This window comes from Triturus cristatus, chromosome 5_1 (genome assembly GCF_964204655.1).
Source record: "Triturus cristatus chromosome 5_1, aTriCri1.1, whole genome shotgun sequence".
Classification (NCBI taxonomy): domain Eukaryota; kingdom Metazoa; phylum Chordata; class Amphibia; order Caudata; family Salamandridae; genus Triturus; species Triturus cristatus.
Window position 1 is genome coordinate 47,357,887 of NC_140587.1, and position 16,758 is coordinate 47,374,644.

General features: G+C 46.7%; 1 protein-coding gene across 2 annotated transcripts in view; it reads left to right on the top strand.

Annotated features, from left to right (window-relative positions):
• The window catches only part of CPSF1 (cleavage and polyadenylation specific factor 1), a 514,820-nt gene that overhangs the window by 397,573 nt on the left and 100,489 nt on the right, over positions 1–16,758 (top strand). For both annotated transcript variants that reach the window (XM_085604356.1, XM_085604357.1), the window contains exon 30: positions 6,892–7,033. In XM_085604356.1, coding sequence (XP_085460482.1) covers positions 6,892–7,033 — 142 coding nt within the window. The remainder of the gene's footprint in view (positions 1–6,891; positions 7,034–16,758) is intronic.

Consider the following 16,758-nt stretch of genomic DNA (forward strand, 5'->3'; position numbering starts at 1 on the left):
TACTACCTGCCTTCACCAACCCTCCAACAACGAGCCCTGTACATGTGCCATGACCACCCTCTTTCCAGTCACCCTGGCCGTCACAAGACGAAGGACTTACTGTCAAGACATTTCTGGTGGCCTACCCTTGACGATGACGTACACGCCTACATCGCGCAGTGTGCCATCTGCGCTCAGGGAAAAGGTTCGTCCCAACCCTCGGTGGGGTTATTGCTTCCTATCCCTGTGCCTCCGTACCCCTGGCATACCATCTCCATGGACTTCGTGGTGGACCTGCCCAGAACGAAGACAGGGTTCACCACCATCCTCACCATTGTGGACCATCTCTCCAAGATGGCCCATTTCGTCCCGTTGGAGAAACTGCCCTCGGCGGCTGCCTTGGCTGGCATCATCCTACGCAACGTTATCCGTTTACATGGCATTCCATCGGTAGTGATCACGGACAGAGGCTCCCAGTTCGTGTCCAAGTTTTAGAATGAGGTGTGTCGCATCCTGCGCATGGAAGTGCGCTTATCCACAGCTTACCACCCGCAAACCGATGGACAGGCCGAGAGGACCAACCAGACCATGGAGCAGTACCTCCGATGTTTACTCCTGTCCGTGGAGAATAATTGGTCTGAAGTCCTCTGGCTGGTGGAATTCGCCTATAATAACAGCAGACATTCCGCAATCGGCATGTCCCCGTTCTTTTGTCTCCATGGACGTCATTCCCGAACGGCCCCTTGGGAGGAACCCTTCACCAGTCCTCTGCCCACAGTACAGGCGTACCATGGGCTCCTTCGCGATCTGTGGCAGCAGGCCAGGTTTGAGCTGGCCAAAGCGAAGGAGACGTACAAGCTATTCGCGGACAGGCACAGGCGGGCCGAGCCACAGTTCAAGGTGGGCGACAGGGTGTGGGTGTCAATACAGCACATCAACGCTCGTGGTTCTAAGAAACTGTTGCTCCGGTTCGTGGGTCCCTACGTCATTGCTAAGGTGATCAACCGTGTTTCCATGAAGTTGTCGCTGCCCCCGCACATGAAATGCCACCCTGTTTTCCACGTTTCCCTCCTGCGAGCCACTCACCCTGATTGTGTTGCCTCCGCTCCTCCTGTTCTTTGAGGGGACCACATCGAGTACGAGGTCCGGGCCATTCTGGATTCCCGAAGAACCCGGGGCCGGCTCTTCTACCTGGTGGACAGGAGGGGTTTTGGTCCGGAGGAGAGGTCGTGGGAGCCGTTGTCGCATGTCCGCCACGCCTCCCGACTGGTCCGTGCCTTCCACTTGGGTCATCCTGGCCGTCCTCGGCCGGCCACCCTGGTGTGATCCGCCGGCTGCCGGGTGGGGGTCCTGTTTAGTGGTGGGTGCTGTCATGGTTCCGAGCCGCACCGCCACCCGAGGAAGAAGGGTTAGCGGTCTAGTTCTCACGGACGAGAACGGAAGGCCAAAAGACACACTACCGGGTTCTCACGCATAACAGCCAGGAACTCCGGCTGACTAACGCTTTGAATTCTCGCCAACGCAGCGAGAGGAGAGACGCCACTCCGGATCTCTCGAACGCCGCAGAAGAAGGGACGCTGCTTCGGACAACGAAAGGCACAGGTACTGTCTTTAGCAGAGGGCGCACCGAGGCTAGGTGCACATCTGTCTCTGCAGCCTAGACACTGTGTTCTTCTCCTACCACTGCACACCGGCGTGTGTATGGTGGATTTGACTACTAGTCCTACAGTTATTATTTGCGCAGGAGCGCTGGTTTTTGTTTCATTATTTTTGGTTACATCCCTAACTATCTGGATTGAGAACCCGTGCAGGCATTGGCAAACTGATGGTACTATGGGGAAATGCCATTTCCCTTCATGAAACACAGGAGAGTGTTGGATAGGTGCACAGGAGATCCTTTATTATTTGCGCAGGAGCGCTGGTTTTGTTTCATTAATTTTGGTTGCACCATCTGCTGAGCTGCACGTCAATCCTACGGCCACTGCTGTCCTGGAACCAGGAGCTGGGAATCGATCTCTTAAGGGTGGTCACGTGACATCGCACCAGCTTGGGGTCCCAGCACCACCTAGACTCACGCCTATCTGGCTTCTACCCCGGGTACCCCCTTGTCCTAGGCGGTGCTCAACCCGACTAGTGTGAGGCGGGAAACGGGGTGGTGGTTCTTGTCGCCTCTGCAGGATCACCCCACCAAGCGGAAGGTAAGCCTTGGGGGGACAGTGAAAATCACCTTCACCGCCTTGTGAGCCCGATGTTTACTGTGAAGAACGAAGAGAGAGCTGGTCAGGGAGCTGAAACCTGTCAGGAGACCTAATTCTCGTGCGGTCGAGCAAATCATAAGTGCGCTCAGAGGGTTCGGGTGCCGGTGACGCTGCACGTGACCCTTGTTTCTGTTGTTACTTCCCCATTTGGTTTATTTTTCCATTTCTTTTTAGGAAAAATTGGATGATTTCTCACTACTCCAAGCTTTACACTAACCAAATATTGGATACCCAGGGAAACTTGGTACATGAGGCTGTTGTGGACTCTACACCCTTTTTTCAGGACTGTGGATTGACTTTTTCTTTGTGTGAGGTTAATGTGGCTATACAGGCCAGTTTAGGTGGTAAGGCGCCGGGGCCGGATGGTATCCCGGTTGACCTGTTTAAAAACAATATGGACCTATGGGGACCACTTTTAACGTTACTTTTTAATGCATGTTGTTCTAGTGGGTTTTTATCATCCTGGTACGAATCCATTATAGTCCCTATTTTTAAAAAGGGTGACAGGTCAAATCCGGCCTGCTACTGTCCAATTTCATTATTGGACTCCACTGTTAAAATTATAGGGCGTGTGGTTTTGGACAGATTACATGTGTGGGCAGAAGATCATTCTATTTTAAGCGATTTGCAATATGGTTTTCGTAAGGGTTTAGGAACAATTGACCAGGGCCTAAATTTACATATCCTTTTAGATAAATATTCCAAAGCTAAAAAGGAAAGGCTGTTTTTGACTTTTGTTGATTTAACATCAGCATTTGACTGTGTAGTTCATGAAAAGCTTTGGCAGATACTAGAGGGGCTGGGGGTGGATAATCATATAATTTTGTTTTTAAGGCAGCTATACTCGGGGGCGAAGGCAAGGGTTCGTTTTGGACAGGGGGGAGATTGCACCAAGCACTTTAGGGTTTCCAGAGGAGTACGGCAAGGCTGTGTCCTTGCCCCATTCCTATTTTCTTTATATATAAATAATCTTGAAGGTGTCTTAATTAAGGAGTGCAGGGACCTGCCAATGGTAGCTACACGCCCTATCCCTGCACTCCTTTATGCTGATGACGCGGTCTTGATGGCACGCACGCCCGTTGGTCTTCAAAGGGTAGTAACTTCCTTCACATATTTCATGACCAATCTGGGCCTTACAATTAACTGCTCAAAAACATTCTCTATGAAGTGTGGGACTGGTGCTATTAAAAAGAAAAATTCTGTTTATATCAACACTAGGGCAATAGAGTGTACAAAAACCTTCTCTTACTTGGGGATTCTATTCGATCAGTCAGGTTCTTGGAGTAGGACCATTAAAGAAAGAAGGTTGTTATTTAGCAAATCATTGATGGCCCTAACCAATTTCAGTAGGAAATTGGGTAGACGCTCTCCGGGGGAACTGCTACGTATTTATAGAGCTTCATGTGTGGCGCTTGCCACCTATTGGGCTGGTATCTGGGGATATGCCAATGTTAATTTACTACAATTGGCAGAAAACATCTTCCTCAGGTATCTTCTAGCAGTACCTGAGAGTACGTCAACATTTATTTGCCACACTGAATTGGGCCTGCCATATATCGGGGACGTGATTAAGATACAGCCTGTTCTTTTGTGGCATAGGGTATGGACGACAGAAGAATCTGCTTTTAATCGCCAAGTTTTAAAGGACGCATTGGGCTTTGATGGGGCAAAACACATAAGATGGTTGAAATATGTTAAAACTTTTTTGATTCAAATAGGCCATGTTGAATATTATAACGACCCATCTACTATGTGTAGGGTATCAAGGAAGGACCTCAAAAATATCTGCCTGCTATACATGAGTGAAGTTAGAGTATCAAATGAAATGGCCAAGTCTTCTGTGGTAGCACACCATCTTACTCTGACCTCGACAAATGTACAACCGTATATTTTGTTAACTACTAGGGATTATGACAGGTTTCTGTTGACACGTTTTAGATTAGATATTCTACATCGATCTTTGAGTTTCCCGGAGGTGAATGATTGGTCCAGAACCCTCTGTAATTGCCCATGTGATGATATATCAGCCCAGTCATCTATTCATATAATGTTTTTCTGCACATTTTACTCGAAGCCTAGGAAAACATGGATTATTCCTGTTCTAAAAAGACTGGGTCTGAGACAATGTCGACCAGCATTCTTGGCTTTGCAGTATTTGGATAATGTTTATATTATTGCCTCTGTAACTGTTTTTAAAAAATGTTTTTAGATGTCGTAAATCAATTGTGATGTTTTAATTAAGTTTTTTATCTGCATTTACTGATTTTTATCCTTCTATTGTCAAAATCTGTGGAAATTTGGTGTGATATTTTTACTGTGCTTTTATGGTTATTTTTCTAATAACCGAATAAAGTTCTTTGAATTGAATTGAGTAAGAAATCACACGCACAGTAACTGAAATTGCATTTACTTAAAAAGTCCTATTGAGCTCAATGTTATAATAGTGTTGCCTATTGCAACAACTGTAACTATTGCATTCAAAAGTCTATTGCCTATTGAAAGTATTTAAATAAAGCATCTCATTCTGAGAAAGTATATTTTGATACCTACATGTGGAGCAAATCATAAGTGCGCTCAGAGGGTTCGGGTGCCGGTGACGCTGCACGTGACCCTTGTTTCTGTGGTTACTTCCCCAGTTTTTTTATTTTTCCATTTCTTTTTAGGAAAAATTGGATGGTTGTCTTTATTAGACTGCGCCGTCTGAGTTTGCTGTTGTGCCGGTATTTTAGCAATAGGCTTAAAACCCAAACTATTGCGTCCAATTGTCTTATAGGCATCAGTAATAATTTTTGGTAACACTCTGGGTTTCTCTTCTTCCGGGACAAGATGCAAAGCATTAGACACTTGAAAGTTAACCGCATCCCCCTTGACATTCGCAACCATGAGATCAGCAACTACGTCAAACACGCCGACAAGCCTCATTCCTAACTTAACTGCCTCCTCGGGCTGTGCTGATCCTGAACACGCTTAATCACAGAGGGTAGCACAGTCATAGAAGGTGTGCCAAAACACTTCGCATACACTGCTGCGAACACTTTACCCCAAGTCTCACAATCGGTTACGTCTGGTATTAAGTCTTTCTGCAAACTTATTGTTAAGATCCTGTGTTTCTCCACAGGAGAGGTATTAGGAAATACCGCTTCCAGCTGGTCAAATTTCTCAGCAAGCCAGTAAGGTAAATCATCCTTATTCTGTGGTCGCTTGCCCATAACCGAATAACCATGACGGGACTAATGGACATCCCGGCTGGGCCAGCTGCTTGCGCCGCAACCCCAGGTGCTCCCATATACTATGGACTTAAAAGGGTACACCAGTAGCCAATTATGGCGGTACCAAAGTACTTACCACAACAAATTTAGTGGACAGAGCACAGATGCTGAGGTCCTGATTAGCAGGAACTCAGCAGACTAAGTCAAAAATATTCTGACACCAGACAAGGGTGGGGGTGACCATAAAAGCAGATCCTACTTTCCGACACCAATGCTTCCCTCCAGGAAGCAAGAGCAAGCCCATGCAATGCACAGGACGTGCTGTGCAGTGCTTGCACGCTGCAGAGGTGTCATTTGACGTAGCATCCTCTTTCTGGCATCAACAAACTCCCAGCTTCTTTTTGCATCTGCTCCTCCACTGATAATTAACATACTCCAGTCGTAGCAGCACATTTATCTTCTATCAGCATATCTCCAACACTGTCCTTCCATTCATGTGTATTCTTCCTTCAACTTTAAACTGTTTAATGCACCTCACCATCGTGCACATGCAGCTGAGACCAGTGCTACAAGTCCCACTAGATAGTAACTGTGATGACCCATGCACATAAATGCTAGTTCACTAGTAACACTGACCTTGAAATAAAATGAATGTCAAAGAACTGTGCAATAAAGCAGTCTGTCTGATGTCCTGGTCTCATCAGTCGCCGCTGTTATGATGAACCTTAAGACGACCAGCCGTCTGATAGCTGTTCCTGGGGGTGCAGGTCACCCGAACAAGGTCCAGTGCCAAACTCTCCGAATATCCCTTTTCACGTCACCTCCAGTAGACAGACTCATTTGCCCCACACAGGCTTATTACCCCTTGTGGGCGGCTCCTCCCTCCAGCAGGCTGGTTCGACTGCTGTGCTGCTGCTGCTTCTCGCCACACATCCCCCACTGATCTCCACATGGAAGGTTCAAAATGTCGTAATGGTCTACAATCCACATCACTGAACGTTTGGTTACCTGCCTTGAACTAGTAGACCTAGTGAAGAAGCATTCTTAAACTTGTCAACACCACTGGATGGATCACTTGAGACCTGACCCTCCCAGTGCCCCTCAACCTATGCCACAGTAGTGATCTCTTCCCCCCACTTGCACCATCCACAGAAGCGAGTACTCTTACTACTTCTTTAGCTGCTATTGGGGTCCCAAATTAACCTGATTGCCTTCTTCCAAGCTCCTTTTTCTGCACTGGTGTACCCAAATCATTTCTTCATCCCTACAATAAACTCCTTGTCCCCCATGAAAATTCAAAACTACAAAATCATTTTTCCCACCCAGGATTTCCTGACAACAAAGGTGTCATTTCTGCACTTTTGTGGCTTTCGTTCTGTGAGACATCCTCCAGTCACTGTCTGCATTATTCTACTATCACTGTCTCCTTATCCTTATCTGCTTAGGATTGATTTGGAAGAGTGGGAGCACATGACCTGCATGAAGACAGTGGCCCTGAAGACTGAGGAGACTGTGTCGGGCTTGAAAGGGTACATTGCTGCTGGCACCTGCCTGATGCAGGGGGAGGAGGTCACCTGTCGGGGCCGGGTGAGTGCCATTTATACATGTGCAATGTTATGTGATATCCCAAGACTGCTATCTTTTTATTAACCTTGTGAGATTTGCAATTGCGGCCTTTAAATGGCCCAATGACATACTGACTCCTTTCACACTCACAGGTGTAGAGACTCTTCCTCATTCTCTTTAGTTAACGATGATGAACGCTCACTAGCATGTTTATCCTGCGAATGCCTTTGAAGGAAGCTCATAAGGGAGGTGAATTCCTTTAGAGCATTGCTCAGACATTCCTGAAGCTAGCATATGTAAAGACCCAAGGTCCGTGATGCATTCAACTGAAACCTGCCGTTCGAGGCATATGAGCTGCGGAATTCATACTGTAGCAAAGATCGCCATCTGGTGTTGGGCTCGGGTGCTTGCACCTTGTTGTTGTCTTGGAAGAAGTCTTTTGTAGTCACAAGATAGGTGACTCCTCCCTTGGACGATAGTGCGCATGGGCATCGACTCCATCCTCGGATTGTTTTTTTCTGCCATCAAGTTCGGATGTAACTTCTGCGCTCCCGTTCGGCACCATATTCTTCAAAAGCTTTTCAACGCGCAAACCATCAAAAACCTAACGGTATTGTTTTCGATCGCGTGATCCTCGACGCGCTCCTCAAATATTCCATTCTGGTCGTCGACGTGGGCCGCTGGGCCTATCGACGCCGTTCGGGCCTACGGCTCATGGAAAGGACTTCATTTAAAAAAAGCCCCCAGTGTGGAGCTAAATTCCCACACAATGACCACCACAAGGTCTGTAACCTGTGTCTATCGCCAGAGCACGCCGAGAATAATTGCCAGGCCTGTGCCTCCTTTCGATCCAAAAAGACCATCTATGATCCTCAGGCCTGACGACACATCATTGCGCAGCGAGCAGCTCCGGCAATGGTGGACATCTTCTATGAAGGGCCCGATTTCCCGGAGCAGGATTCTGAGGATCTCGAAATCGTGTCTGAAGCAGACGATTCTGACTCAGACATCCACATCACTCCAGGTCAACGAGTCAGTACAACAGCCCCTACCCCAACCCCACCTCAAAAAAAGAAGGCCCTGGTCAAGACTTCACCTGCTGGCCCCAGTGGCGACCGAAAACAAGCTTCAGAAGCCCCGCCCCAGGGCCCGGCTCCGAAGATAAAGGAGAAGCCTTCCGGCGGCTCGGGACCAAGCAAGCTGCATATCAGTGTCCCGCAGGCACCATCGGCACCGAAGACGGGAGCGCAGCCTACTCCCAAAAAGACGTCGGCACCAACCACCTCGGTGCCGAAAGAAAAGGCATTGGCTCCGAAACCGAGACATTCGGAACCAAAAAAGATTTCCGCCTCCATATCGAAGCCGAAGGACCCAAAACCATCTCCCAAGGCTCCGGAGCAGAAATCCAAACCTTGCTTGGACCCGAAAAAATCGGCGCCAAAAGGCACTACAGAAGTGGAAGAACTTTTTCAATCAGATCCTATTGATCCGAAACAAAATACTCTCCACATAGACCCCAAAACAGGACACGTGGTTGCTGTTCCACACAAGAAGAGGAAGTTGGACACCCCAGACATTCCTGCAGTGCCTATAAAAAGGAAAGACTGTGCCACTTCACCTTTACAACCCTTTTCTCCTGTTCTTCCAACTAAGCCTGTCTCTCCTACACATTCTCCTATACTTCCACCAAACTCACCACCACCACCACAGAATGATGATGATTTAGGGGATGGGGAGGCAACAATGACCCTTTTACTGACCCTGATGACGACACAGAAGTACCACAGGATGATTGGGATGATCCAGTAGATCCTCAAGACCTCACTGATCCCCATGCATACCCAACAAGGCCATCTCCCCCAGATGACAGTATTGGTTTTAGTCAGCTTGTAAATAGGGCTGCTCAGTGCCATAGGGTTCCAATGCATTCAGACCCCGCAGAGGAGGACTTTCTAATAGACACCTTTGAACAGTCACTAAAGACTGTACAAACCCTGCCAATGTTAAAAGGTGTCATTAAACATGCCTCTGACATATTCAAGGACCCTGTTAGGGCTAGAATTCTTCATCCCAGAACTGAAAAGAATCTATACCTGCCCACAATGATCCCACCTACATCAAGGGTCAACTCCCTTTAGACTCCCTAGTGGTAGCTAACACTAGAAAACGTGCCAATTCTCAGACCTCCGGTGATGCGCCACCTCCGGACAAGGAGTCTTAATTATTAGATGCTTTCGGCAAACGTGTTGCTGCCCAAGCAGCTAATCACTGGTGGATAGCCAATACACAGGCATTACTTGCTAGGTACGATAGGGCTCACTATGACCAACTGGAAACCCTATTGCAACATTTACCTGATTAATATAAGACCAAGGCCAATGACTTAATTCAGGAGGGGAAATTAGTAACTAATGCAGCAATTAAGTGTGCCCTTGATGCAGCAGACACCGCCGCTAGGTCCATCAACACTAGCATGTTACTCAGACGGCATGCCTGGTTGCGCATCTCTGGCTTCAAACAAGACATACAAACAATTATCCTCAATCAGCCGTTCAATCAGGAACAACTTTTTGGACCGGCTGTAGACACCACTCTAGAAAAAATAAAAAAGGACATAGAGACTGCTAAATCCATGGGAGCATTACAGTCTCCATCCACACGTGGTTCCTTTCAACGCTCCTTCTACAGAGGCGCATCCAAGAACATCAGTGCAGACGCTGCTTCTTCCTACAAAAACACCACGCAAACATCCCCCAACAGGGATTTTAGAGGAGGATACAGGGGAAATAACAATAAGGGAAGAGGCCGAGGTAACAACCACACTCGCACCTCCCCACTAACAAGCAGTGACTTCCCTCCAGACCATTCCACTCCGGTCGGAGGGAGACTATCACAGTTCCTACCTGTCTGTAATTCCTTCACTACAGACAAGTAGGTAACACAAACTATCCAGTATGGTTACTGCCTGGAACTTACAGCCACCGCCCCCACCATACCACCTAAACAGCGTCCAAAGTCCACGGAACATCTCACACTCTTAAACCAGGATGTTCTCTCACTGCTTCAAAAGCATGCAATAGAACTAGTCCCCTTAGAGCATCAAGGAACAGGGTTTTACTCGCTGTACTTCCTAATCCCCAAAACGGACGGCACCCTAAGGCCACTACTCGACCTCAGATCCCTCAATCTCTACATACAGTCAGATCATTTCCACATGATCACTCTTCAACAGGTCCTCCCACTTCAACAGGGCGACTTCCTTGTCACACTAGAGCTCAAGGACGCCTACTTTCATATTCCTATACACCCTGCTCACAGAAAATACCTAGGATTCATGTTGGACGGACATAACTATCAGTTCAAAGTCCTTCCATTCCGTGTTCACAAAGTGCCTTGCAGTAGTAGTAGCAGCACACATGAGAAGACAACAAATCCATGTCTTTTCATAACTCGACAACAAGTTCATAAAAGCCAATTCACACAACCAGTGTGTCAATCACACTTACTAAACCATCCAGCTACTACACAACTTGGGGTTCACAGTAAACTACACCAAGTCACATCTTCAGCCCTCCCTCATACATCAGTATCTAGGGGCCACAATAGATACCTCAAAAGCTCTGGCATTTCCCAATCCAACCAGGATAGCCAGTATACAAACTCTCATCACCAAATTTCAGCCACAGCATTCCCTTCCAGCGAGGGTGTTCATGCAGCTCACAGGAATGATGGCCTCTTGCATTTTCATTGTACCTCACGCAAGACTCCAAATGCGACCTATACAAGAATGCATTGCACGTCAGTGGAACCAGGCTCAAGGTCAACTTATAGATCTGGTGTTGGTAGACAGCCGCACACATCGCTCTCTGCAGTGGTGGAACACACAAAACCTTTCCAGAGGGCGGCCGTTCCTAGAGCCGGTTCCACAGATAGTGCTAACAGCAGACGCATCACTCTCCGGCTGGGGAGCCCATCTCCTACACCACACAATTCAGGGCAAGTGGATGACTCAATATTTCTAGCGTTAAAATCATTCCAAACACATCTTCTCAACAAAACTGTCCTAGTCCGCACAGACAATATAACAACGATGTAGTATACACAAAAACAAGGAGAAACGCATTCTTTGCAACTGTCTCATCTAGCGCGAAGCATATGGAGATGGGCCATTCCACAAAACGTATATCTTCCAGCAGAACATCTTCCAGGGGAAAACAATCAGATAGCGGATCTGTTAAGTCGACAGACTCAACAGGTACACAAATGGGAACTTCATCCGCAAGTTCTTCAACCTTTCTTCCAAATATGGAGACAACCACACACGCAAACACAAAATGCCCAACCTTCGCCACCAGGTTCCCACACCCTTTGTCCAAGGGCAATGCGATATGGATGAACTGGTCAGGCATATTTGCGTACGCTTTTCAGCCACTCCCACTCATTCCGTTAGTAGTACGCAAGCTCAAGGAGCAGTCTCTCAAAATGATCCTAGTTGCTCCCACATGGGCGCGGCAACCGTGGTTCACAACACTCCTCGAAATCTCAGTAGTTCCACACCAGAAGCTACGTCTCTTCCCAAGACTGCTCACACAGGACCATGGAGAGGTAGGGCACCCAGATCCAGCCCAGCTGAATCTAGCAATCTGGCTCCTGAAGTCCTAGAGTTCGGTTACCTTAGCCTCCCACCTGAATGTATGAATATTATTAAAGAAGCCAGATGCCCCACTACTAGAGCTTGGTATGCAGCTAAATGGAAAAGATTCGTAATTTACTGTAACCACAAAATAGATCCATTAGATGCTTCAATTCAGAACATTATCTGCTATTTGCTACATCTACAAAGATGCAATCTGGCATACTCATCAATCCGATTACATCTAGCTCCCCTTGCAGCCTACCTACAAAACAGACAGCATTTGTCATTGTTTAGGGTACCTGCTACCAAAGCCTTTATGGAAGGCCTTAAAAGAATAATTCCACCCAGACTACCACCCTCTCCAGTGTGGAACCTTAACATTGTTCTTACTTGACTCATGGGTCCCCCATTTGAGCCTTTACATAAATGTGAATTACAATTCTTTACATGGAAGGTAGCCTTCCTTGTTGCAATCACCTCTCTCAGAAGAGTAAGTGAGATCTAGGCTTTAACCATACAAGAACCATTCTTACAAATGCATCGTAACAGAGTGGTTCGGAGGACAAATCCAGAATTCCTTCCAAAAGTCATTACTGCTTTCCATCTTAACCAATCAGTAGAGTTACCAGTATTTTTCCAAAACACTGATTCGGTAGCAGAAAGAGCTCTTCACACACTAGACGTCAAAAGAGCTTTACTTTATTACATAGACAGGACTAAAGCCTTTAGAAAAACAAAAAAACTTTTTGTAGCTTTTTCATCCCCTCATAAAGGCAATCCCATCTCCAAAGCTGGAATTGCAATGTGGATAGTAAAATGCATTCAAATATGTTACCAGAAAGCAAAACGTACGCTAACAATTCCCTCAAGAGCAAATTCAATTCAAAACTGGGGGCTTCCATGGCATTCTTAGGGAATATTCCCCTAGAATACATATGTAAGGCAGCAACATGGTCTACAACACACACCTTCACTAAACACTATTGTGTAGATGTGCAGGCAAAGCAACCGGCTTCTGTAGGCCAGGCTGTTCTTAAGACACTTTTTCAAACCACTGCAGCAAATACAGGCGACCACCGCTAGGGGAAGACACTGCTATACAGTCTATGCTACAGTATGAATTCCGCAGCTCATATGCCTCGAACGGAAAATGCTACTTATCAGTATGCATCTGTTCTTGGCATGTAGGGCTGCGGAGATTCATACGGCCACCCGCCTCCCCGGAGCCTGTATCCGTTCCAGTGTTATCATAATTAGATACATTCACATGGACATCTCTTCTACTTCTTACTGACTCCATCATTTCCCATCATGGCGAAAAACAATCTGAGGATGGAGTCGATGCCCATGTGCACTATCGTCCAAGGGAGGAGTCACCTATCTCGTGACTACAAAAGACTTCTTCCAAGACAACAACAAGGTGCAAGCATCCGAGCCCAACACCAGATGGCGATCTATGCTACAGTATGAATCTCCGCAGCGCTACATGCCAAGAACAGATGCATGCTGGTAAGTAGCCTTTTACTTTAATGTTCCTGACCCCAGAGGCGCTGCTCGGCAGAGGGTCAAAGCCAAGTGCTCAGATTTGAGATGTAAAGAACCCGGCTGCAAGGACTTAGCATTAAAAACTGAATAGATTTTGTTCAAGGTTATTTCCTTCTCATAGCAATAAGCGCCTTTGTAGAAACAAGCATTGGCAAAGCCTATGCGAGAGCCATTGGCTTTGGCAATGTGTTTTAACCATGTTGTACACCAGTGTGGCTCTTGTTTAGCATGGCTAAATGTGAGTTGAGTGTGGAGTCTGTTAGGGTAGGTTGGAGTGGGTTCGGTTAGGATAGATTGAGTAGATTGGAACAGAGGGAGGTACATTTAGGTAGCATAAATTTGAGTGGGGTAGTTTGGAGTGGAGTGGGGTAGATATTGGGGTGAAGTCGCGCAGATTGGTGTGGAGTTATGTAGAGTGTAATAGAGTGTAGTGGGGTGGCTTGTGGTACATTGGAGTGGGGTGACTTGTGGTACATTGGAGTGGAGTAGAGTAGAATGGGTTAGATTGGAGTGGAGTGGGATAGAGTGGAGTTGGGTAGACTGTAGTGACATGGTCTAGTTTGGTAGGCTGGAGTGGGGAAGGCTGGAATAAGAGTCCGGCACATTGGAATGGGGTAGCTTGAGTTGAGGGGGTTAGAATAGGATGTGGTAGATTGGGGTAGAGAGTGTGGTGGATTGGGGTATACTGGGGTAGATTGGAGTAGATCGGAATGGAATAGAATGGAGTGGAGTGGCTTCCATTTGGCTGAGAGCATTCTCTCCAATGAGATAAACTGTACAGCCGAAAAGGTTTTCTCCAAGAAGCACAAAGACATTTCTTGACTGTCAGTCTACCGAACAGCCAAAATCCTCCTGTGCTTCCTGCAAGGGATGACATCCAGATGGGCTTCTTCCGTGATAATAATTTAGCGCTCTCTTGCCTGTTCTCACTCTCCTTTCTGAGACATTGTTTGATCTACCACTGCTAAAAGTTTCTAGTCCAAGAAAATAATTATTCTTTAACATTCCAAACTTAGTGAGCAGAAGTAGAAACCTCTATTTCATTAACATTTTTGGGGAGATTCCAGATTTAAATCTCTTTGGTTGGGTACATTTGTTATCCTTGAATTCCAGACCTGAAAAAATTATTTACCATATTTTAACATTTTCAAAGAAGTGAATTTGAAGTTTAGAGTGACTTTCAGCCCGCTGTAGACCACGGGGACATTTTCCAACCACGTTTCCCCGCATAATCCCATCATTTGACAAAATCAGTCAAACTATAATATATGTTCTTATTTTCCACCACACCTGTCCATGTCCACTAAGAGACCCAGCCGATGCCAAATGAGTTCTGCAGACCGGGACGAAGTCTGACAATCGGACTCCATTGCAGTCCTCTAAATGTGGAGCTTAAAAATGCAAAGAATCTGGGGATTTTTATTTTACCAGAGCAATGGATTGAGCATGACCTTTAAAGGGGCAGATCGGTTTTGTATTGGTGGTGACCTTTGAAGGAAACATAATGCACTTCTATGCTCACCACTCTGAAGTTGGTAGCAGTGATGTTTCCTGATCTAGCAATTTTTTTTGTAGTTGGTCTAAAAGGCCAATTGTATGCTTGTTCAACTATCTGAATCCCCTCTCTTTCGTACCTCCAGTAACTGAACTGTCAGGATTAAAACCATCTGTTCTAGGCTTTCCACTTGGAGAAGATACCCAAGTATAACTGACCTCCTTCGGGAAAAGAAGTGGCGTTCACAGCTATATTCAAAATCTAATATTGCCCTGTCTGACCTTAGCTTACTCAGCTGCTCCTTCTCTTACTTTGGATTGTATGAGGGTCAGTAAAACTCAGACGTGAAGTAAAGAGTAGTGATTGGTAAGTGTGATAAGCCAGCTCCCTAACCAGAAATTGTGTCCCATAAAATATAGTGTCACAGAATTTAGCCACATCATTCCCAACTGTATACATGGTAACTGAAATCTGATTATATCACTCGTTGTTTAAGTCAAGGTTAACACTACGATGTAAAACTATTTCTGATTTCATTTTTTAATCAAGAGTTAAATGTTGCGTCATATTTTCTAAACTGAAAGTATGTTGTTTGTAGCATGTGTTGCTGTGGATACACATGCTCTGTATGCTCCTGTCCTGTGGTATTGGGATCATACATTTACAAGTTTTTCTTCGAAGAAGGCTTTCTGGTCATGAGATGCAGTGTCCCCTCACTTAGTGGGCAATGCCATTGAGCACCAACTTTGTTAGATTGGGTTCAGCCGCATACCAATGGAGCTCCAAGACTCCACGCTCTCCGCATTTCTTGCAGGCTGCAATTTGAATCTTCGCCACCTAGAGTTGGAAAATCTTTGTCATCTGGATTTTTTCTTGACTACACATTTCGTAGACTGATGTCCACCATTTAAATCCCCCAAATTCCAGGGCTTCATGCTTTAACTTTGTGTGTAGCTTGCCTTTTCTTCCGGTTGAAAAAAAAAACCTCTATGGTAACAAATGGTGAGGAGTTGGGCACACTGAAAGATAAACCTGCAGTCTGCTGCCGCTGACACTCCAATTTCTTTGGTGTGAAGGTGAAGACACTGGCCCTTCGGGCATCTCGCTATATCAGCCGACACACAACCCAAAGGCAATGTCCTCCAGCGCCTCTGACCCCGATGAGGAAGAGGAGGCTCCACAGACTTTCACAACCAGCGGCCATCGAATGAAGACCTCTGCCAGGGTTGTAAGTATGGTCCACTCCAAGCCTCCCAAGAGGCCTCATGCTGAGGCATAGCAACTCTTCCAAGAGAGTCTGGTGTTGAGGCCCAGGTACAAAACAGCACAACCTCCAGGGCCTCAGCTGCCTTCGGACTCCAGTTGGCACTAAGCTAAGTCCTTGGATCCAAAGAAATACTGGTCCAAGGGTGTTGACCCATCCCAGCTGTTGAGCCTTGACTTAATTTAAAGCCACATAAGTTCCATCGATACCGGCGTCTGAAGCTTGATCGACCGCAAGAACACCCTAGACGACCGGCTCCAGGGATTCGGAGAAGCTCATCCTCCAGAGGCTACAGGAGGAGCTCGATGAGGCAGAATCGCCTCTTTATCCATCACTTTACCACAAAGATTGCAGTAAAACTACAGCTGAACCCTCACAGAGACTCTGCCTCCGAAGTGGAGACTGCAATTAAGGAGGACCCTGCATCAGGCCCCTCCAGATCCCATTACTAAGGAGCATATAGACAGGGACACCAGCCCTCCCCTTATGCTCCGCCTTCTCCACCATCACCAACACATACACCACCTCCACTGCTTTCACCAGAATCACCAATGGGATCCCCACACTCGTCTTAAGACCAAGGCAGTCCTTCTTATCCTTATGACACACCCATCAAGCCAAGGCCCATATAGAATACCCTTGGGAAAACTATGATGTCAACCCCCTGGTGAACCAGACCTTGACCATCTGGGATCTCTCCCCCCGCACCCCTTAGCCTCCATGATACCATGGCCTATCATGAGGTCAATCAGTGGGCAGGCACCTTTCAAAAAGGTGGAAATGCACGTCCTCCACCCTGGAGACAA